This window comes from Pteronotus mesoamericanus, unplaced genomic scaffold, assembly GCF_021234165.1.
Source record: "Pteronotus mesoamericanus isolate MK-2021 breed Mesoamerican mustached bat unplaced genomic scaffold, CSHL_Meso_final contig_228, whole genome shotgun sequence".
In the NCBI taxonomy this organism is placed as follows: domain Eukaryota; kingdom Metazoa; phylum Chordata; class Mammalia; order Chiroptera; family Mormoopidae; genus Pteronotus; species Pteronotus mesoamericanus.
In genome coordinates this window covers 377709-399499 of record NW_026555095.1, presented here as the reverse complement: position 1 = coordinate 399499, position 21791 = coordinate 377709, and the positions used below count along the sequence as shown (strand labels likewise).

The 21791-nt window shown below is 43.5% G+C and overlaps 1 protein-coding gene and 1 pseudogene across 2 annotated transcripts; one reads left to right on the top strand and one right to left on the bottom strand.

Moving 5' to 3' along the window:
* Nucleotides 1–2364: 2364 nt before the first annotated feature.
* Nucleotides 2365–21482, bottom strand: POPDC2 (popeye domain containing 2). 2 transcript variants are annotated; one of them, XM_054572308.1, is made up of 4 exons: nucleotides 20481–21481; nucleotides 13496–13604; nucleotides 7884–8292; nucleotides 2365–2965 (listed from the first exon to the last, which is right to left on the bottom strand). In XM_054572308.1, the coding sequence occupies exons 1-4, from the start codon at nucleotides 20969–20971 to the stop codon at nucleotides 2880–2882; spliced, it is 1095 nt and encodes a 364-aa protein (XP_054428283.1). In that variant the 5' UTR covers nucleotides 20972–21481; the 3' UTR covers nucleotides 2365–2879. The 2 variants fall into 2 exon arrangements, with proteins under 2 accessions (XP_054428283.1, XP_054428282.1); XM_054572307.1 differs by having other exon boundaries at nucleotides 2900–2965; nucleotides 7743–8292; nucleotides 20481–21482.
* LOC129069626 (cell division control protein 42 homolog) lies at nucleotides 13899–17080 on the top strand (annotated as a pseudogene).
* Nucleotides 21483–21791: the final 309 nt, after the last annotated feature.

The window sequence follows — 21791 nt, the reverse complement described above, 5'->3', positions numbered from 1 at the left end:
CAGGGCACATACAAGAGTCAACTAATGAATGCATAAATAACAAATCTGTCTCTCCCTCCATCCTCCCTTTAAAAAAGCAAAAAAGCAAAAAAAAAAAAAAAAAAAAAAGAAAAAAAAGAAAAAAAAGAAGTACAGGGCAATTCCAGGCTGTTAAGCATCCATCTGTTGTCAGCTGACAACTGGAAATCATGTGCTGTGCAAAAGATGACTCTTGGGAAGGATCATGTCAGAGAAGTGAAGTAAAAGAAAATAAAATCTCATGATCTCCAGGGAAATTTCTGAGGAGGGGACACGTCAGTGTGTGAATTCAATGTCAAGTAAAAGTGAAACTGTTGTGAGCACTGCTCGTATTTCTTTAGTTATCAAGATTGTGGGGGCTCTGGCCAGGAAGCTCAGTTGGTTAGAGCATTGTCTCCATATGTCAAGGTTGTGGCAAAAGGTTGTGTGACCAGGTCTCTGGTCAGGGCAAATACAAGAATTAACTGATGAATGCATAAATAAATGAAAAAACAGATTGATGTTTCCCTCTCCCTTCTTATCCCTCTCTAAAATCAATTTTTAAAAAATGATTGTGGGGGAGTCTACAGGAAACCAAGGTGTCAAGGATATAAAGGGAAGAAGGTACAGACCTCTAAGACTCCCAGTGCAGGTAATTCTCCCAAGGATCTCCCCCAGATATCAGCCTCTGTGTTCCCATTGCTGTCGTGTGTGTGTGCGTGTGTGCGTGCGTGTGTGCGTGTGTGTTTATGTTCTGGCCTTTGGTATCTCACAATCCCATTGACAATTCAATGGTCTCAATTGTTTTCTTGGCTTGGTTCTCTCTACTCAAGCCCTTCAGAACATGAATGTTTATGAAAAAGCTACACTCTGCCAGACTTTATGATATGCAATAAATGCAACCTCCCTTGGCACTGCTTTGAGTGCCCCATTTCCCTGATCCCTTCCCATTGCCTTTGGATCAGAGCTCAGATTCCACAGCTAGTCATTGAGAGCCATCAGTTCTCTTCTTCTCCAGGTATGCCTTCCTTGTACCGTCTAGGACTTGGACTTACAGTTTTACTTTCATCTAAATTGCTTCTGCTTTGCCTAACTCTGTGTTTTAAGGCACAGCTCAAAGTCATGTTCTCCACAAACCCCTTTGGATCCCAGAAATAGGAAGTGACATCTTCCACTAAATGCCTGTAGGCCAGATATTGGTTTCAACCACTCGTGTAATGCTTTCCACAATGGACTAACCTAGTGCTTATTTGTATATGTGTCAGGGATCCAGCTTTATCTTAAACTATTTATCGGCGACAATAAACCAATTTACACAGAAGGCTGAGGAGTCTTCTGGGAAAAGATCAATTTATAGAGGGGTTAAATATATTTGAATATATAAGCAACAAAGAACTTTTAACTTGAATATTTAAATAATTCCTTTAAGTCAATAAGCAAAAGCATACACATAAATAGAGAAATGGATAAGAACTAGAATAGACACTTCATAATAGAGAATATGTATATGAATTAAAAAAACACAAAAAGGTATTCAACTTCATTATTCATCAGGGAAATGAAAAGTAAAAACACATGCTATGCTGTTATATAGTCTCAAATGGCTAAATTTTTTTAAAAAAATGAAAATGCCAACTATTGGGGGGGATAAAAAACAACTAGAATTCTTATACACTGCTGGTGAGAATATTAATTGGTATCATCAGTTAGGAATACTGTTTGACAGTATTTACTATAGTGGAACATATGCTTTAGTAATTCTAGTCCTAGGTATATACCTAAGAACTATATACATATGTGTACTAAAAGATATAGATATAGTCAAGAATGTTTGTAACAGTGCTATTGCTTTTATAAAGTAATTGCTCCAAGCTAGAAACTACCCAAAGCTCACCAGTAGTAGCAAGGAAAAATAAACTGAGGTATATTCATACAGCATAGTACTACACAACAACAAAAGTGAACAAATTATTGAGAGAGCGAGAGTTATCCAAGGATCCCCAGCTGTTCCAGCTGTTTGAGTCTTCCCAGATTAAGACCCAAACACATAAGAAGCCTTTGAGATGATTCTAACCCTAGCCATTACCTGAATGCAACAGCATGAGAAACCTTGAGCGGAAACAGCCCAGCTGAGTCCAGTCAAGCCCCACATTCATCAACAAAATAAATTACTGTGGCTGTTTTAAGTCACTGTTTTAGGGATGAATGTGCACAGCAATAGGTAACTGGAATATAGGCTGAAGTATTTAAGGGAGAAATAAAATAGAGTATGTTAAATTTATAAATTCACTTTAAAATGTTTAAGGAAACTTAATTAACTAAATTTGTAAAAGCCCTTTTTAAAATACTATTGTTTAATAATAGGGTCATAAGTAGAGCAAGAGATTTGTAACCTGAACTTAAAAGCTTAAGGGAAAACTGGGTTTTAACATTTCTACTGAAACAAACTGAATGACTGATCTTTCCAGAAAGTGAAAAGAAACAACGCAGGGAAAGGAACTCAGTGATTTATTGAGTGCTTACTAGGTGCCATGCCATGTCCTAGGTGTTTTACTTAACTCATGTAATCCTCACAACAACCCTGTGAGGTGGGTTTCATAATCCCCACTTTGCAGAGAAGGCCCACGAGGTTATGTAACTTGGCCAAGCAGTAAAGGATGGAACCTGTGCTTTTTGCCCTCTTAGATGCCTTCACCTGGAAGGGAAGCTGGTGGTGGTGAGTTTCTGTCACTCCGGGTCCTGGGTGGAGCTGCAGTGCTGGCACCTTCTGTATCTGCTCTGACCTGCCCGTGAGGCTCCCAGAGGGGGAAAAGAGGTGTGTGCATACAAGGACCTTCCTGTGGAGCTGAGGGTGGCCCGAGGAAAAGATGGTTCATGGATCCTTAAAGTTCAGGAGTGTGGATTGGAGCCAAGGGGGCCAGTCCTGTGGATATAACTTGAGAATAGCTCTGGAGAGGAATTCTAGAAGCTGTGGAAAGAAAAAGAGAGAGGATTTCAGCACTATGGCTCCTGATAGCTTGCATAACTTCACAGGATTCTTTTACATTGTTTTGTTTTGTTTTTACCCCTACAAATTCCCAATGTTTTACCTTTATCTAACACCTACAATGATAGGGGGAGTTGTATCTGTGAATCATTTCATTCTACAAGATTAGGATGAGTCAGCTCTGAAGTTATATAGTTCAATTCTCTCAATTTATAAGAGACCAAGAGATCAGCTTCTGTTGCCTCCTATGAAGAAGCTATAGAACTCTGCTTCCTAACACTACTGAGTAAGAAAAATGATGAGTTTTATAATACCTTTGTCTTTTGTTTTTGTGGGGAGAGGGGTAGGTCAATGAGGCCTGTGAGACATAAGTGCAAGAAGAACCTGGGAATAAGCATGCTGGGGGGATGGCCGCTGCTTCTGACTTACCTGACTGAATGCGGAGCCTTGGCAGACAGACCAGTGCTACCACCTAGAGACCCAGAACATGAGACCCCTGGGTATCACCTGTTATGCCACCTTCAAGGGTAAGTTTTCTGCCTAGGAGTTTTCACATGTTCCATGAGAAAAGTGCTTTTTAACAACAATGACAGCTACCAATGTACTTGCAGCCACTTCAGAGGGAAAGAGCCTGAATATAGTGTGGTGGGGATCTGTCTCCTGAGCAAATAAGGAAAACAGAGGATGTTCCGGCCACCACTTAGTTATTCAGGGACTGAGGAGCTGGTGTGGGTTTTCTTTGGGCCTCCACCTTTTTGCCATTCCTTTTGTTGATAGCAGATCCTGCCAATTGCTTCCTTCCCTGAAAAGCCAGACTTGAAGAAATAAAAAGGGGGGACCATGCAATTCTGACAGAGAGGGAGGGAGAGAAGTGGGGGGGGGGGGGGGAGAGAGAGAGAGAGAGATTGCCAAACAGTTCTACATACATATAAATATCTTATACATTAAACTAATGCTTTACAACTTACGAACTGCCTTCATATAATTTATTTCAATTACTCATCACATAGAAGCCTGGTAAGGTAGACAGAGGCTATCTGTTTACCTATTAGTAGGCATTAATTATCTGTTAGACAATTGGTCCTCTTCTGCAGATGAGGAACTGCTTTTGATGGCGGTTGAGTGACAGGACTTGAGTCAGCTCTCAGAATCACAGACTCACATCATCAGAGTTAGAAGGCACCTTAAGAGCAATAGCCTAAGGTACCCTTCTCTCAGGGCTTGAATCACCTTTAAAGACCTCTGAGATGATTTCTTCCTGTGTCCGCTTGAACTTTTTCGGTGATGACTAACTCTTTTCTCCCTGAGGCAATCCATTATTAATAGTGAGCTGAAATACTTCTCCTTATAGCTCTCAGCCTCTAATTCATTTTTATCGTCAAGAAAGACACCAAATCAAGGTAAATGTTCGGTGAATTAGTTCTCTGGCCCTTGGAACTCTGTCTTGGTCCTGGCTTCTTTCCCTGGCCAAAATCAGTCTCCATATTATAATCTTGTTCTCATTTGTTTATTTAAATAATAGAGAGAAAGGAGACAATATATAGTTTTTACTTTCCAACCACAGAGTGTTCAGAAGAACTTGAACACATAATCGAAATTGGCCAAATTTCAGGAAGCTCTCAATTAATGTGGGATAATGAGCTCATTATTTGACTTAACTTACCACTTCACAGATGTACTCATTGAGCATCTCCTATAGGTAAGGCATCAAACAGAACATTGTGGAGAGTATCCATAAAATTAAATGGGAAACTTGTAGCAATGGCAGGGTTAATGTGGGATCTAGCTATAAGACTCTGTGTAAATACACTAGCGAGAGCACTCCTTTGCCTGTTAAAGAAGTAGCACCCATTTGTGGTTCAATTCTGGGAATGTCAAGACTGAAAAGCTACTCTCTTCAAAGAAGAGCTCCCGTGGGAGCACTGACTATTTTTAGTTGGTGTTAAATTGGACCAGTGTGAGGGGCAAGCACTGGTGTCAGCGTAACAAAGCTCTGTCTTTCTCAACCATTTAGAATGCAGCCAGCTTCCTGTTTCTTATGTAAGTGCTGTGCTGGGGTAAATATCAATGTGCTTACAGTTTTCGTAATGAAGAGCCAGGAAATAACTGGTAAATTGTGTCTGACTTTATAAAGGAAAAGACAGTAAATTGCTACCAACCACAAGGGACCGCACTTATTCATTACAGTAATAATCCTAGACAGAGTTTAATGGCAAATAAGTCAAACCAAATATCCAATAGCACAATTACAGAAAAGGATCTCTGGTTTAAGCTATCTCATTGTCACAGGCTAAACTGAAAAGCATCTGAAATTTGGCCAATTTGATCATATTTGAAAGTTGTTCTGGAAACTCCGTAGTTTGGAAGGGAACAATATTTTTCCTTTCTGTTGCTTAAGCAAACATTAAAAAAATCTACTCTCTTTATATTGCAAATACCGGTACTTTAGAAAATAAGTTATATTAGTAATTTTCTTATCTTGAGCTTCAGGAATGACTGAATTTGGAAAGAGGTATTTCATATGAGAGTATTAAAGGTGAAGGACCTTGGAGACTGAGCTGTGACCTCCTTTCACACAGAACATCTGTGCTGGCATCACATGGTAGGTGATACACTCTTCACAGGTAAAGAATGGAGGGAACTTTGAGTTGAGCAGGACCCACCATTCAGCAGGGAGGAAGACAGGTTTAACTCATAAGAGAAATTGTAGTATAACAGAGTTCTTGCTAAAAGACACCCCTGTGTCCGGGCTTGAGCCCACTGTACTGCTGACTGGTTGTTTCCCATTTCCTCCTCTGAACAATTTATCCTTTGCTTTCTCTCATAAAACCAAGAGGGCTTTTGGGGGCCAACCAGTCAAATGAAGAAAGTAAGGTTCAGTGAGGCGGTGTGGTTTGCAAAAAATAGCAGAGCCAGACACAGAAGCCTGGTCTTTGGTCTCCCAGTCCACGTCTCTTTCTGTTTACCATGCTGCCTGCCTCCAAACATCTGGGGAAACTCATGCATGAAATGTGCAGCCACCTAAAGCTGGACATTTTCACATGTTCACTTGAGTCATTTTCTTTATAGGCAGAGGGAGAAATACTGATCATGGAAGAGTCAGGATAAAAAGCTAAATTGGGGGTATAGGGTAGTTTAGGAGGAAGAATAGATAGAACAAGTCAGGAAAGTGAGGGGTGAAAGGAAAAGAAGGTAATGGAAAGATAAATACAGGAGCAATAAGGTGGAGAAGGTGGAGAAGACAAATATGAAGAAGGAAAATTGACTGAGAAGGAGGAAAGGGTGTTTCTCTTCTTAAGAGCAGCAAATTGAGGGAACCAAGGACTGAGCAGGAGTCAGAAAGAGTGAAGAAACAAAAGGGACAGAACCAGGAAAAGAGAAGGAAACCAAGAAGAGCATGAGAACACAGAGAGCTACTGAGTTAAGAGCATGTACAGGGGGGTAGGTGAGTTGGAGAAAGAGAGGGATCCACAGGCTATAACCCTATGCTTGGATGGGGGTAGGTAAGGAGGGAGGTGAATATCAGCACAGTGGGAAAGGAGTGATGAGAGTGGACAATGCAAGTGGAGAATATCAACAAAGTGATCTTGGATGCTAGATAGACCTTTGGAACTACCCCTGAATTAGCTCAATTATAGCTCTAGGGACACTGGTGCCACCGGAGATGACACACTCCAAATCTATAAAACCAAATGTATAACCTCTTAGCATTTACCTCTCTTGCCTCTTTCATCAGTTATATAACTTCTTTTTGAACAGACACATTCACTCATTCACCTCGTGTACCCGCAAACATTCCTCACTAGGCTAGTTCCTCAGGAAATTTCTCAGTGCTTCCAAAAATGAAGGGTTTCTTAGGACCTGACTCTTTATTTGGAAATGCCTTCCAAATAAAAAACTGTGGTGTTTTCCTCAGGAAAAGCCAAGCCTACACTGCGGGTGTGCGGAGTACCCAAGGAAGATGCTGTGACATTGTGAGAGCAGCAGAGGGGACATGAAAGCAGTTTCCCAGAATTACTTAATACAGGCTTTCTTGTATACTTCTTAGAACTATGAGGGAAATCCTGCACATACCACCAGTTTTCCCAGATTCGTGCCTACCCTGCCTCGCACAGGGGTGGTTTGTGGGGAAAACCAGGTCACTGTATACACATCGCATCATAGTCACATTCAGTCAGAGCAGCATCCAGTCCTCTACCTGAGCTATCAGCAAGTACACTTTCCACGGGGAGATAGGAGGGCAAGGTGGGGTCATTTTCCTCCCAGGATTATTAGCCTGTATCAAAAGTGTCTTTGGAATATGTGATTTTAACAGATAGCTGCCCAATCCATGCCCAATCTGGGATGACTGCATCCTAGAGCTGCTAACTCTATGCCAGGAAGAACCAACAAGAAATAGAACCATGCCCCCTTTAAATGCATGCCACACACACACACACACACACACACACACACACACACACACAAAGTGCATGCCACAAATAAAATCCCCTTTAGCTACGAGCAGTTTTGCAAAAAATATAGCAACCAGCCCACTTTCCAAAATGCTATCACATTTAATAAGGAACAAGTTAAAGAATCCCCTCATGCCTTGCATGCACCTGCCGTGAGTGGCTATCAGCAAGGCTGGGTTAATGCCACTTTCTCGGAGTCCTCTGAGAGGACAGCCTTCATTGAATGCTTTTTTTTTTCCCATTAGAAGCTGAGTTAAGGCCGTCTGCAGGCAGGAAGGTGCAGCCCCTGCCTCCTGAGTACTTACACAGGATCCTGAGCCGGTGGCTGTGCCCATGCTAGTTCTCCCCTCACCTCATGTACTCCCCATCACTCCTATAATCCATGACTGATTCTGATCCTGACATCTCCTCAAAATCCTCCAGCACCAGACTTGTGGAGTCCTCACCCAGGACGCTGCTGTCAGGCCGGGACATCCTGGCCCGGGAATGCTGTGCAGGAGGGTTGGTGGCAGCTGGCAGGGGAGACCAAGGGGGCGTTTGCGGGACAGAGGGGGGCGTGGCCTGCGTTGGGGATGCGGCTGGCTCATGGATTTCCTCATTCTCTTTCTGTGACTCCGGCCCTGCATCTGAAGCAGCAGAACCAAGGACGTGGTAGAGGCTGGGGAGACGGATGTCGAAGCACAGCCCAAACTTAGCAAAGAGCTTCTCATTGAGAGCGTAGAGCTTTTCTGAGATGTCATAGCCAAGCAGTGTTGAGAAGAGGCGAGAGATATATCGTTCTTTGGCTAGAAGAAGGTGGAGACTTTTCCGGGGCCAGGAAATGTAGCTGCATGCAGTCTCAGCAGTCAGAGTTACCTGAGGGGGGTCAGGAGCAAAGAGTGAAGATTTCAACTAGAACATGTGTCCATGTTTAGCAGAAACACAGAGTTACTTGGGAAACGATTGCACTTTTACGGAAGAAGCTGTGGAAACATCCCTCCCACCATGGCTTTGCCTGGAGGAGGTTCAGTGAATGACTTTTACTTGTGTGCACTGACTGGGGGTGAGGAACACATATCCTTGTCAGGAGCCCTGGGATCAGCCATTCACTGACTGGGCCCTCGCCTCCTGAAGCCTCTGTTTCTACATATGGTCTCCTCAGCTCTCATAGTCTATGGTCCCAATGGCTGATATCACTCATGGCTGCAGAAGGGTCTGAGTCTGTTGAGATTTCAAGAGAAAGAAGGGGCCTCCTAATGCTTTGAAGAAAGGTCAGAATGGTGATGATGGCTTGTTTTAAGAATAAAGAAGAATAATATATTGGAGTTGGGATGCAAAAGGAGTTGGAAAATATTTTTGTTAGAGAAGAACTTCCTGGGTATCAGGTGTGCCAAGCTGCAGCAAGTGGACCGGACTTAGCCTGGGATTCAGGTCCATGAAATTGCTCTTGACTTGGCCACCACAAGAAACCAGACAGATCTGATGCCTCAAGTCAGAAAAAGGGCACATAGGATGAGGAAATCTTCAGGGTGCAAAGTTGAAGGGCACCCCACTCTCCACTGATTTAGTCATCTGGGAATTTCTGAACACTCACTATGTGCCCACGATGCAAAGCTAAATTATACTTTCAGGGTAAATGATGTGTGCCCAGCATGCAGAAGGTGCTTGATAAATCCTTGTTAAAACACTAAGGAGTGGTAAAGCTAGCGTTAAAATGAAAACATGCTTAGGATGGTGAACACCAAGAGTGTAGAATCACACAATTTTTAATAATCTGAATGGCCAAATACTTTTAACAGTGAGAAGGATGGCACAGTTCATGATGGAAATCTGGGAATGGAGACAGTGGAAATGATGGTGATGATAGCAGCTAATATTTAAGGACAAGTGCTCAATTGCCAGGCATTTGTTAGGTTCTGTATGTGGATTATTTATTTAAAGGTAGGGTTGACTTTACATTCTTTCTTAGAGACTTTATACAATCCTCATAATTTCTGCCTTACCTACCATATCTTGCATTATCCTCCACTCCTCCCCCTTGCCCCCTGCAGAGGCCCTCTTCCATCTCCTGTACTCATTTCCTCCTAATCACCACCATTGAAGATACGGCCCTTAAGTCACCTCATCAAGGTCAGAAGCTGGCATCAAGTTCCAGATTTACCTCTTTCCCAGCTCTGTGACTTCAGAGAAATTACTCTCTCTGAGCATGTTGCTTCATGAGAAAGAATTCTGAACATAGTAAGTACTCACAATCCATTCGTCACTGTTTAGCAAGTAGTGGTCACTCTCTGCCATAGCCTATACTTCAGATGTGCTTACTAACAATTCCCAGACAAGAAGTCAGAGTACTGAAGATGAAGTTGGGCATGTGTAAGAGCTAATCGGGATGTAACCAAAATCCTCAGAGTCAAACACAAAGACCATGGGCATGCTTATGTACAGGCCGTTACTGCTTCCATTTTAAAATAAAGCAAAATTTTAAAAATGAAAATCCTTTTCCTAACCTCATTCCTTTGGTGAGCTATCATTCCATTAATTTGTTCTCCTTTTGAGCAAAAGTGCATAGAAAACGTTATCTATACTTGCTGTCTCCAGCCCATCTCCTCTCACCCCCTGTTAAACCGGTAAGGGGTCACCGATAGCATCCACAACACTGTTCCTGGTAAGGTCACCAATGACCTCTAAGTTGCGGCAGTCAGTTTTCATGGTGTTCAACAGTCTTGATTGCTGCCTCCTCTTTGATATGCTTTCTTTACTTGGTTCCCAGTATGCCACACTCTCCTGGTACAATCTTGTGATTGCTCCTTTCAGCTTCCTTTGCTGCTTCTCGTTTTTCTCTCCAACTTCTAAACACTAGAATATCCCAAGGCTTGGTGCTTGAACCCCTTCTCTTTCTGAACTCACTTGGTGATTTCATCCAACCTGACAGTTTTAAATATCATTTGTATGCCAACTCTCAAACTGATGTCTCACTTTGGGTCTCATTCCTTAATTCCAGACTCAAATATCCAACTACCTGGGCAGCATCTCCATTTTAATGTCCATAGATGACACAAATCTAATATACCCCAAACTGAACTTCTTCTCTTCCCCCGAACCAACTCTATCTACAGCTCCCCTTATCTCGGTTGATTGTGGCTTCCTCCTTCAAGTTGCTCAGGCCAAAAACCTCACATTCTTCCTTGCTCCTCTTTCTCCACACACTACAATGTATTAGGAGATCCTTTTGGCTCTATCTAGAAAATATATGTTCTGGCTCTATTATGATGTGGCTCCTCGTCCCCTCTCTGGCTTCCTCACCTGCTATATTCTCCATTCTCCCCTCCCTCTCTCTGTCCCAGTAGCACTGGCGTCCTTTCTGTACCTCAAACCTGCTGGCCTGTCCCACCAATGGGCCTTTGCTCTGGCTCTTCCCTCTCCCTGCTATGCTCTTCCCCAGATATTAGCAGAGTTCGCACTGTCACCTTCTTCAAGTCTTTGCTCAGATGTCACCTGCTCAACAAAGATTTTCATGACCCTATTTAAAATTGCAACTATGTCTCCTTTATACTACTCTATTTTTTAAAAATAGAAGTTATTATTTTTAACATTTTACATAATTTACTTAGTCATTATGTCTATGGCTTATTTTTTTCTCTCTCTTACTAAAATATAAATGGCATGAAGTCAGGCGACTGTCATCTCTTCTGTTCCCTCATATATTCTAAGCACCTTTAACAGTGCCTGATATATGATAAGTACATATATTACTGAAGTGAATGAATGACTCAGGTGAAGACTACCCATCTTGCATGTTGTTAAACAACCTAATATCACTTTCTCATGTACTATATAAAATCCTTCCCCAAAGGTCTTCAGAAAACCTGTTTATCTACTTATGTCTATAAATTTGACAAGATTTTTCTTTAATTCTCACCTCCGAGTTTGGTGGTATAAATTAAATGAGATAATATATGTAAAGAGGCCTTAGGTCCAATAAAATTGAGAAGTATGAAGAAATGTTGATTCATTTGTGGCAAGCACAATAAGAATTATGATTCAGGCAGTCACTGTGGATCGCCTGCTTAGTCAACAAAGACTATGATTGCAAAAGGCAAGGACAAGATGAACTACAACTCAGGACAACACGACATTTGCAAAGAGGAAATGGGACTTGACATAGCAAATCTGTGGATCTCATCGCTCCCAAATGAGATGCATGCTAAAAATATTAATGGGAGGAATATGATGATAACTATATTCCAGGCTGAGGGGTCATCTGGGGTTATAGCCCTTCCTTTCAAGCATAACTTAGAGGAGGACACTCAGCTCACCCACCACCTGCTCCTCAGTGTCACTGTCACAGAGCCTCGTCCTGCTGGTTCAGGACCTGACTCAGCCCTCCTGGAGGTTCTTATGGCCCTGGGGGGTTTTCAAACGAGACTGCTGGGGGGGTTGGAGTGGGGTTGTGTGTGTGGTGCAGGAGGAACCTGATAAGGGGGGGCGGATCTAAGGCTGGTGGTCCCGGCAGTGGGGAAAGTACTGCCTCTCAGGCTCTCTCCTCACAGAGCCAAGAGTCAGGGTGGGATGGAAGCAGGCCTAGCCAGATGGTCCTGCCTGGCATGTGTCTATTCTGGGGTTGGCTCATAGGCTAGCCTGAGAGACTCCCTAACAGAAGTGGTAGGAGACACAGGGAACCTAGTACTAGCAGACTATCTGGTCAGGGGAGTCCCTGTAACTGCGCGCATGCGTGTGTGTGTGTTTGTGTGTGTGTGTGTGTGTGTGTGTGTGTGTGTGTGTGTAAACTCTACTTTCCTGGTGACCCTCTGATTTTGAAAAAGATCGGAAATAGTAGAGCCAGGCAGCTTGGTTTTGCCACTTTTCTAGATGACCTTGGGCAAATTACTTGATGTTTTGAGCCTCAGTTTTCTGATCTGTAAAATGCGGGGAATAATAATATCCAACCCAAAGGATTGCTCTGAGAATCAATAAGGCAATACAATATGTAGCGTCTGCCAGATGCTAGCCATTCAGTAAGTGAGAGCTACAAAGAAGGTAACTGAAGTCTGAAGATGGGCAGGGAAGAGAGAAGGGGACAAGCAGGCAGGTCCCCACCTTGGAGTGTTTATGTGAACGCCCCATGAAGTCCTTTGAGACACTAACTGCCCACTGCCAAGTCAACCTTTACTGAACACCTATGTGTTCAAGATAGTGTCCTTTAGAGCCTGGAGACTGAAGGAGAAGCAGATTTCTACCTCAAGGAATTCACTGTGCAGAAGGCAAGGAAACCAGACCATTAGAACAGAGAGCAATATTTGCACCAGTCAGCACAAATAAAAGGAACAGAAAGGCATATGAGTAAGAAAAAGAGGCTGTGGGGATGGAACATAACGAAGTCAATCTGGTCAGGCTTCAGAGAAAGTGAAGTGCCATAGCCCCATCTATTGTGGGAAAATGCATTTCAGGTGGAAGAGACAGTAGCGGCCAACGTATGGCCATGACAAAACCATGTGCTGTGTTTAGAGCAGTACTACTAGTTCAATAAGGCTGAAATGAGCAAAAACTGTGAGGGGAGGTGTTGGAATATATGGCTAGATACCAGTAAAGGTCTTAAATTACTCTCTGAGAAGTGTGTGTGTGTTGTATAATTTTTATTTATTTTTAGAGAGAGAGACGAGGGAGGGAGAAAGAGAAACATCGATGTGAAAAGAAACATCAGTCAGTTGTTTCTCTTATGCCCCCCAACCAGAACTGAACCCTCAACCCAGGCATGTGCCCTGACTGGGAATCAAAATGCAACCTTTCACTTGGCAGGATGACACCCAACCAGCTGAGCCACACTTGTCCAGGCAGAAGGGTAGGTTTTTATATTGTGGTCACTGGAGTCTTCTAGAAGAGTTTCGGGCACAGGCTATCAGGTCCTACCCCACCTCACCTCTTCCTAGACCACAGGCACTCTTTCCACAGAAGGAGAGTGCTTGCACTCCTAGCATCATATTGACAGTGGTTCTGAGACCAGGCGTCAGAGGGGAAAGATGGGGGCTATTGCTGGGTTGCAGCAGAATGAGCAGGACGGTACTGTTATGGGGCTCCCTATTACCTGGAACACCCCCTCCTCAGAGGGCTGCAGTGATTCCCACTCAGGAGAGTCCATGAACTGGTAAGGAAAGATGTAGTGCAGAAACTGCCCATCCTGGCTCACACGAACCCTGGCAAAGGGAGAAAAGAGACCATATGGGACAAAGTGAGTGGCTATCCAAATCCTCTTCAAAATCCAAATGACATATTAAAAAATGGAAAAGTATCAGAATGCAGTATGGATTTTTTTCCTCTTTTCCCCAGAAAATTCAGAGTTTTAGCTTCAACCTCTCTTCTAAAGTTATATACTGTGAAAGGAGGTGTCTCTGTCCGACAAAGGAAGCAGATAAAAAGATCTCTAAGGAGTAGCTGAGGTCATTATTGGATCTGAAATATTTAAAAAAGGATAGAAAACTGTCCCAGCAATGCAGACAATTAAGTGCATTGTTCTGGGAGATGGTGACATTGGTAAAACATGTCTCCTAATACCCTACACAACAAATTTCCATCTGAATATGTACCAACTATTTTGACAGCTCTGTAGTCACAGTTATGATTAGTGGAAAGCCATATACTCTTGGATTTTTTTGATGCTGCAGGGCAAGAGAATTCTGAAAGATTATGACCACTGAGTTATCCACAAACTGATATGTTTCTAGTCTGTTTTTCAGTTGTGTCTCCATCCTCCTTTGAAAATGTCAAGCCAGTGGCATAGGTAAATGGAGCGTACCTCCTGGCACAACCACATAAAAATTACAACTAAATTATAGAACAACAATTGTTCAGAACTACCAGAAGTCAAGTTGAATGGAAGTCTGACAACTACAGAATTAAGAAACCATATCTATCCAGACTGGTAAGGGGGCGGAGACGCAGAAAGGGCTGGTTCCACACCCAGGCGGATAAAAATTCAGGAGAGATATCTCAGGAGCGAGGAGTCTTAGCACCACACCATGCACCCCCAGCGCAGGGTTCCAGTGCCTGGAAGATAAGACCCTATAACCTCTGGCTGCAAAAACCAGTGGGGACTCAGTTGGTGGGAGAAAATTCTGGAGTCCCAGGAAGTTCCTCTTAAAGAACCCACACATGGACTCACCTACTCAGACTCACTCCCTCTGAGATCAAGCACTGAGGTAGCAGCTTGGAAGGTGCCAGTGGCACACAGGGAGGAAGTGAAGTGTCTGACAGCAAGGCAAGAGCTGGGGGACAGCTTTCTCCCAGAGATAAAGGTCATCGTCCCTTTTCTGAACCCTCCCCCAACAGAGCCACAGAGCTGGCAGGCAGATGCCATATCTGAGGCTATATCAATCTGGCCAATACTGTTCACCCAACTCTGGCCATCCTCTGAGATTCTGTCCCACCCAATTTACAGATCCACCAAACTGTGAACCGTGACTTTTCCATATGCATGGCTGGTCTTGTTCATGCTTCACAACGTCTTAAATACTTTCAAGCAAGTAATAACTGACCTCAGTGAGCCCCATCCCCGTACCTGTTGCTGAGTGGCCTCAGGCATAGCACTAGCAGTATCCAGCCTAGATTCACAGCTTGGCTTCACTTGGGAATCTCCAAGCCCAGCATAAGTAGCTCAGATGGCTTTATAGACTAGGCAGTGTTGCCCCAAGCAAAACACAGGAAGGGGCTGACTTTGGCCTGCACCACCCAGGAAACACAGAGCCTGCACATGCAATGGGTGACTATAGACTTCATTGAAGCACCACCACCCTGCCCCTGCGCAACTGAACTTCCATGGAGGGTGGAGGTTGGTGGTCAGTGGTCACAGCCAGTCCTTGCAGATGACTGACCTGGGTAATTCCCTCCCATTGACCTGCCAACAGCAATCATGGCTCAACTACAAGAGGAGAGTGTACTCAGCCCACATGAAGGGCACACCTCAAGTACCCACATTGGATGATAGGGAGAGGCTGTCCCACTGGACCCCACAGGACATCTAGTACACTAGGCCATGCAACCAAGACAGGGAGTCATAGCACCTCTACCTAATACACAGAAACAAACACAAGGAGGCTGCCAAAATGAGGAGACAAAGAAACATGGCCCAAATGAAAGAACAGATCAAAACTCCAGTAAAAGAATTGAACAAAACGGATGTAAGCAATCTATCAGATGCAGAGTTCAAAACACTAGTTATAAGGATGCTCAAGAAACTTAGTGAGGACCTCAAGAGTATAAAAAAGATCCAGTCAGAAATGATGGATACACTACTTGAAATAAACAAAACTTTATAGGGAAACAACAGTAGAGTGAATGAAGACAAGAATCAAATCAATGATTTGGAACATAAGGAAGCAAAAGCACAACCAATTAGAAAACAAGAAAGAAGAATCCAAAAAAAGAAGATAGTGTAAGCAGCCTCTGACACAACTTCAAGTGTTCCAACATTCACATCACAGGGTTGCCAGAAGGAGAAGAGGAAGAGCAAGACATTGGAAATCTATTTGAAAAAATAACGAAAGAAACTTCCCTAATTTGGTGAAGGAAGTAGACAGTCAAGTTCAGGAAGCACAGAGAGTCCCAAACAAGATGGATGCAAAGAGGACCATGCCAAGACACATCATAATTAAAATGCCAAAGGTTAAAGATAAAGAGAGAATCTTAAATGCAGCAAAAGAAGTTAGTTACCTACAGGGGAGTTCCCTTAAGCCTGTCAGCTGATTTCTGAAAAGAAACTTTGTAGGCTAGGAGGAATTGGCAAGAAATATTCAAAGTCATGGAAAGCAGGAATATATAGCCAAGATTGCTCTACCCACAAAGATATCATTATTGAAGGGCAGACAAAGAGCTTCCCAGACAAGAAAAAAACTAAAGGAGTTCAGCACCACCAAATCATTATTATATGAAATGTTAAAGGGACTTAGTTAAGAAAAAGAAGATCAAAGTTTTGAACAATAAAATGGAAAAAAAACATGTATCTATCAACAGTTGAATCGAAAACCAAACTAAGCAAACAAGAACAGAGATAGAATCATGGATATTGAGATGGTTTTGATGGCTGCCAGATGGGAGAGGGTTGTAGGGGAATGGGTAAAGTGGTCTGGGGATTAAGTACAAATAGGCAGTTACAGCATAGCCATGGGGATGTAAAGTACAGTGTAGGAAATGGAGTAGCCAAAGGACTTATAGGCATGACCCATGGACATGAACAATAGTGTGGGGATTGCCTGAGGGAATGGGGGGTGCTGGGTGGAGGAGGGCAAGGAGGAAAAATCATGACAATTGTTATAGCAAATCAGTAAAATACAACCACTGTTCAAAGAATCCTTTCTTGCTCTTGGGACCCAAATTGATCTCAGAGATGACCCTTCTACTATTGAGAAACTTACCATTTGCCAGGAACAAACAGAAGTCTATCACTCCAGAGACTACCAAAAAAGCTGGTTCATGACCCAAATGTCATCACATATGTGGAGTGTTCTTCACGCACAAAGAAAGGCCTAAAGAATGTACAATATTTGATGAAGCAATATTGGCTGCTCTGGAGTCTTTGGAACCAAGGAAGGTGTGTACTGATATGAGCATGTCTCCAGTACTCTTTCTGCACAGCTGGTGTCGGCATCACACTAAAAGCATGTTTAAATCAAACTAAAGATTATAAATGAAAGCTCATTTTTGCAATAATGACAAATGCCCTACACCTATGCACATGCGCTTGTGGGAGACAAACCCCATAGGCATGGCCCCTTTCTCCCTCTCAGTACTAATTAATTTTGGGTAATGGTGTATTGTCAGAAAAAGTGATCAGCACTAGTTTTTGTTCTGTTGTTTCAAAAAGATTTCCTTTGTATAAAAGCAAGGCATGCCTGTGATGACTCTCTAATAGACTATTTTGGGTTGTCAAAGCTGCTCCCGGGTTCCACCTTTAAGAGTAATCTGGAACACCTAGTTTTTTCCCCCTTTTTGGATCGATGGGTGGGACTATGGGGTGTTGCTTTTATTTAGTCATTTTTAAAACCTCACTAACCATTGGACAGCCCTTAAGAGGAGGAGGATCGAGTCATTTGATATTCCACCTTCTGTATCCAGCTTAGAAAACATGTGCCCCACCTGTTGCTCTTAGGAAGGAGTATAGTAAATGCCTCATTTTATAACATACTCCTTTTTGAAAGTTACATGTTCTCTCCACACTTGAGTAGGTCTGGTATTTAATGAAACTCGTGAAATGGGTGGAAGTTGTCTTGTCCCTCCTCTTTTCCAGGATGCAGTATATATGTGGCTGTGAATTTCAAAGAAATTTGATGATTTTTTTGAAGTTAATTTCTAACTTCTTTCACTGATAAAGAGTATTGCACCGTTAGAAATACACCAAAAGGATTGACTATGTAATTAAAAAATATTTTCCTGTTGGCCATTGTCTTATATGCTTCGCATAGATGTGCAGCTTAATAGCATGTGATATGGTATTTCTACTACCTTTTTTTTATCCTCACTTGAGGACATGCTGATTGATTTTAGAGAGAGGGGAAGGGTGGAAGAGAGAGAAGGAGAGAAACCAATGTGAGAGAGAAACATCAATCAGTTGCCTCTTCTACTTGTTGCAACCTAGGCATGTGCCAGTAACACCTAATGAATCTGCCTGGTTCCCTGAAGCTATTTAAATTGATATACAAAGTCACTTATCATTTGATCTTCTGGATGGACAGGTACCTTCCTCCTAGGTCAGTTGCCTGCTCAAGAGGCTGAGCATTTGGGAACTTGTGCTTTGAATAATAGGTATGTGAAAGAAACTCTTCCATAGCTTAACAGGTGCTTAACTTTGAGGAACTCATTTTCTGAATTTTGAAAGGGAAAGATGTGCCTTTATTGAAATAAGACCAAAAGGATGTCTGAGGTTTCAGCAACAGTTTCCAGGAGAGAGTCTGTGAGGTGGGAAGAGTAGCACAAGAAGCCCCCACTCGCTAGCACGGAGTTTTTATCTGCTATGTTGAGGCATTTGGTACCCGTCTATACCCAGCCAAAGGTACAGGACACTCTAAAACTGGAGCCTGCTCATTGACTGGAGAAGCCTCTTCCCCTAGCTCCAACTTAGCAAAATTGAGATAGGATGACATTGAAAGATAACAAAACAAAACTCTTCCCCCAAACCTTGAAGAGCAAGAAATGAAAATCAAAGTGGTCTAATTCCTGACTTGGGATTTTGATGTTAAGTATACTGGGAAAAGCCACGCTGAGAGAGCAAGCTCCCACTCCTCTTCACAGGGAAGTGGTTGTGTTCAAGTTAATGGTCAGTCCACAAACTACACAATAATCATAACATATTTCCATAAATAAGCACCATACAAGTGGAGCGGGCATTTCTCCCACCAGACTCAGTGCCCGCCTTTGAACAGAGGGGAGCTTTGAGGAGCAAGCAAATAGCATGGAACTCATGAATGAGCACATTTCCTAAACTGCCTTTATTTAAGCATGAACTGCACGTGACAAACATTTTGGCATTAGTCATAGTGTATCTGTATTTATGCATGTATTTGTTTACAAATAATTGCATTTGTTTACACTTCAATTTACTCATAATAAAATAAAATGCCTCCCTATAAAACCCGATAGCTCTTTCAACCCAGGACCTCTGAGTCCAAACAAAATAAAAATATATATACCTAACACTTTCAATACTAAACATTAATAGACAAATGCATATTATTACTCGTAGTAGTAGTTGCAGTACTATATTGTCAGACTCTATTTTTCCAGTGTGGTTGGCAGTCTTATCTGGTTTCATTTCCTGCCCCTTCTTGGAATAGAGTCTCCTGATTACTATCTTTTAAAAAAAAAATTTATGTATTTATTTTTAGAGACAGGGGAATGGAGGGAGAAGGAGAGGCGGAGAAGTATCGATGTGTGAGAGAAACACTGATTACATTGATCAGTTGCCTCTCACTCCCCCAACTAGGGACCTGGCCTGCAATCCTGACATGTGCCTTAACTGTGAATTGAACCCACAACCTTTTGGTTTGTGGGATGACACCCGACCCCACTGAGGCACACCAGTCAGGGATGATTACTATCTTATCTTTCCTACCACATTCTCCTCCAGGGGAGCAGGAGAGGGAATTGAAATCAAAGCCTTTTGATATGTTTTGCTTGCTTTCCACAGAGCCAGCCCCAGTGCGTCATTTGCTTAGCCCCATATCAAGTCCCACTAAGACAATATTTCAAAGAATCCACAATTGCCTAACAAATGTGTGGCACAGAGCCCCATGGTATTTGTTCAGAAGACACCGGCCAATGGCCAGCACTCCATGTAGGTTGATTGGGCCCTGACTAAGGCCATTTCTCTCATGTCTGACATGAGCGTTCTTAAAAAAGGAGTCAGCCAGGTGTCTCTACCAAATCTTTAATGAGACATGTGGGGACATCAATACTCTCTCCGTAGTGTCTGGCCCTCAAATGAATGGTATCTGACTTCTTGGCCTGTAAGAAACTCAATAGGACTACTGGGAATGGAAAAGTGGACAGGGGTATTCCCTCTGCACACCTGGGTGGGTACAGAATGGCTCTACCACAGAGTCTGTAGAGGATTTCCCTAATATCTTTGATGCCCTGGCAGGGAAGAGGGGTTACAGGAAATCCCCTCTGTTTGGGCACTGGTCCCTGCCCATAGCTGGCACTTGGCAAATGTTGAATGGACATGAGAGGAACTAATTAATCTTATTGAAATGTTTAGTTTTCCAAAGCTTACAGAGCTATTGCTGTAGCTTAGGCATAACACACAGCTGTGTATGTGTGGTCATCTTAGACGCAGGCTCAAGCAGCACTCACCTGACACCTTTCAGCAGCAAGTGCACCTGCAATCCTTCCTGCCAACCAAGAAGATGCCTCATGATCTAGTTTCCCCTGGGAAAATGCTAAGAAAAAGGAAGGAAACCCATGCTTAAAAGAAATCTAATTTGGTTTGTTTGGCCACATCATTCCTTCAGTGCAAGGGGACACCAAGTGGAAAGGGACTTAACTGGGAAATGAGAAGTGTGGGCAGTGACGGAGTAGCTTACCGGCCAGAAAGCAGCAGAGACAGGCGGTTGATGGGTGTTTCGCCCTCCACAGCATAGGTCTGCTCAGTGGCCAGAGTCAAGACCTTCTCCTCACAGCAGTGAACAATCTCCTTGTACACCTGCAGGGGCACCTGCAGGGGCAGGCAGAGCGTCTTGTAGAGGAGGTCAAACTCCTCAGGGAGGGTGTCCTTGCGCAGGCGGTAGACCAGGTATGCCAGCTGGAGCAGGCAGGCCATTGCCAGCAGGAAGTTCCAGATGACAATGTCCAGGCCACAGGCATCGAACCAGCCCCACAGCACACAGCACATGTAGCCGGTGCTCAGGAAGCCAAAGAAATAGAAGCATCCATATACCCCACTGCCCCCCATGAAGCCCAGAAACAAGAAGCAGTTAGCCAGGTGGTAGACAGCCCCTTCCAGATCCTGCTTCCAGCCAATGCACACTGGCCCCTGCCAGGGATGCTGGCCCAGCGGGCTGCTGTTGGCGCTCATCTTCGGGGTGTCTCAAAGCCTTGCCGGGCTCTAAGACTATCCCCACGCAAGAAATTCAGAAGATGGAGCAGTCTGTCCTCCTAGATGTCTTCTCACCTCCGCCTTCTCACCACTAACTCCACCTTTTCTGGAGGAATGTTTCCAGTAGCTTTGGGAATGAATGGCAGAACATAGTACACTTCGTGGAGAATTTTAAAACTTCGTATCCTCTCTCCTTTAGCAAGGCACTGGCTCTCCCGGCAGAGCTCTGGCAAGCTTCCTTGGCTCCAGATTTCTTAGGCCAGACTTCACATTTGGCTCTTAGCAGAAAACCTAAGTTGTTCTATGAAAGAACAGGACTATGGGCCTGAAAACTTCAGCAGTGAAGGATAATAAAGGGGCCACATCCTGCTCTCTGTTTTCCCCAGACAGAATGAGGAGAGCCCAGCCCAGAAGGCACACTTGTGTTCCATTTGGAATGCGTCTCTCCTGGCACCGGAAGAAAGGGTGACCCCAGATGGATACCATGTTTGGAATTGGAATCCAAGAGGTACTGGCAGTGAGAAAAAACAGGCCAGGCACACAGGCAGGCTGGCAGAGCACTTAACATACCTCCCCAGAGGACAAGATAAGACCTCGGGGCAAGAGGGGTAGGCAGGGGGAACAAAGGAAAAGTGAGCACAGAATTTATCACAACAACTCAAACAGGACATCGTCCAGGGTGCCCTGTGGGGAGGGCCAGGGGCTCTCCTGACGTAGGAGGACATATCAAAGTAGGAAAGTATGGGACCATAACCAGCAAAAATCCTAAAGTGAGAACTGGAACACCCCTGAAGACCTT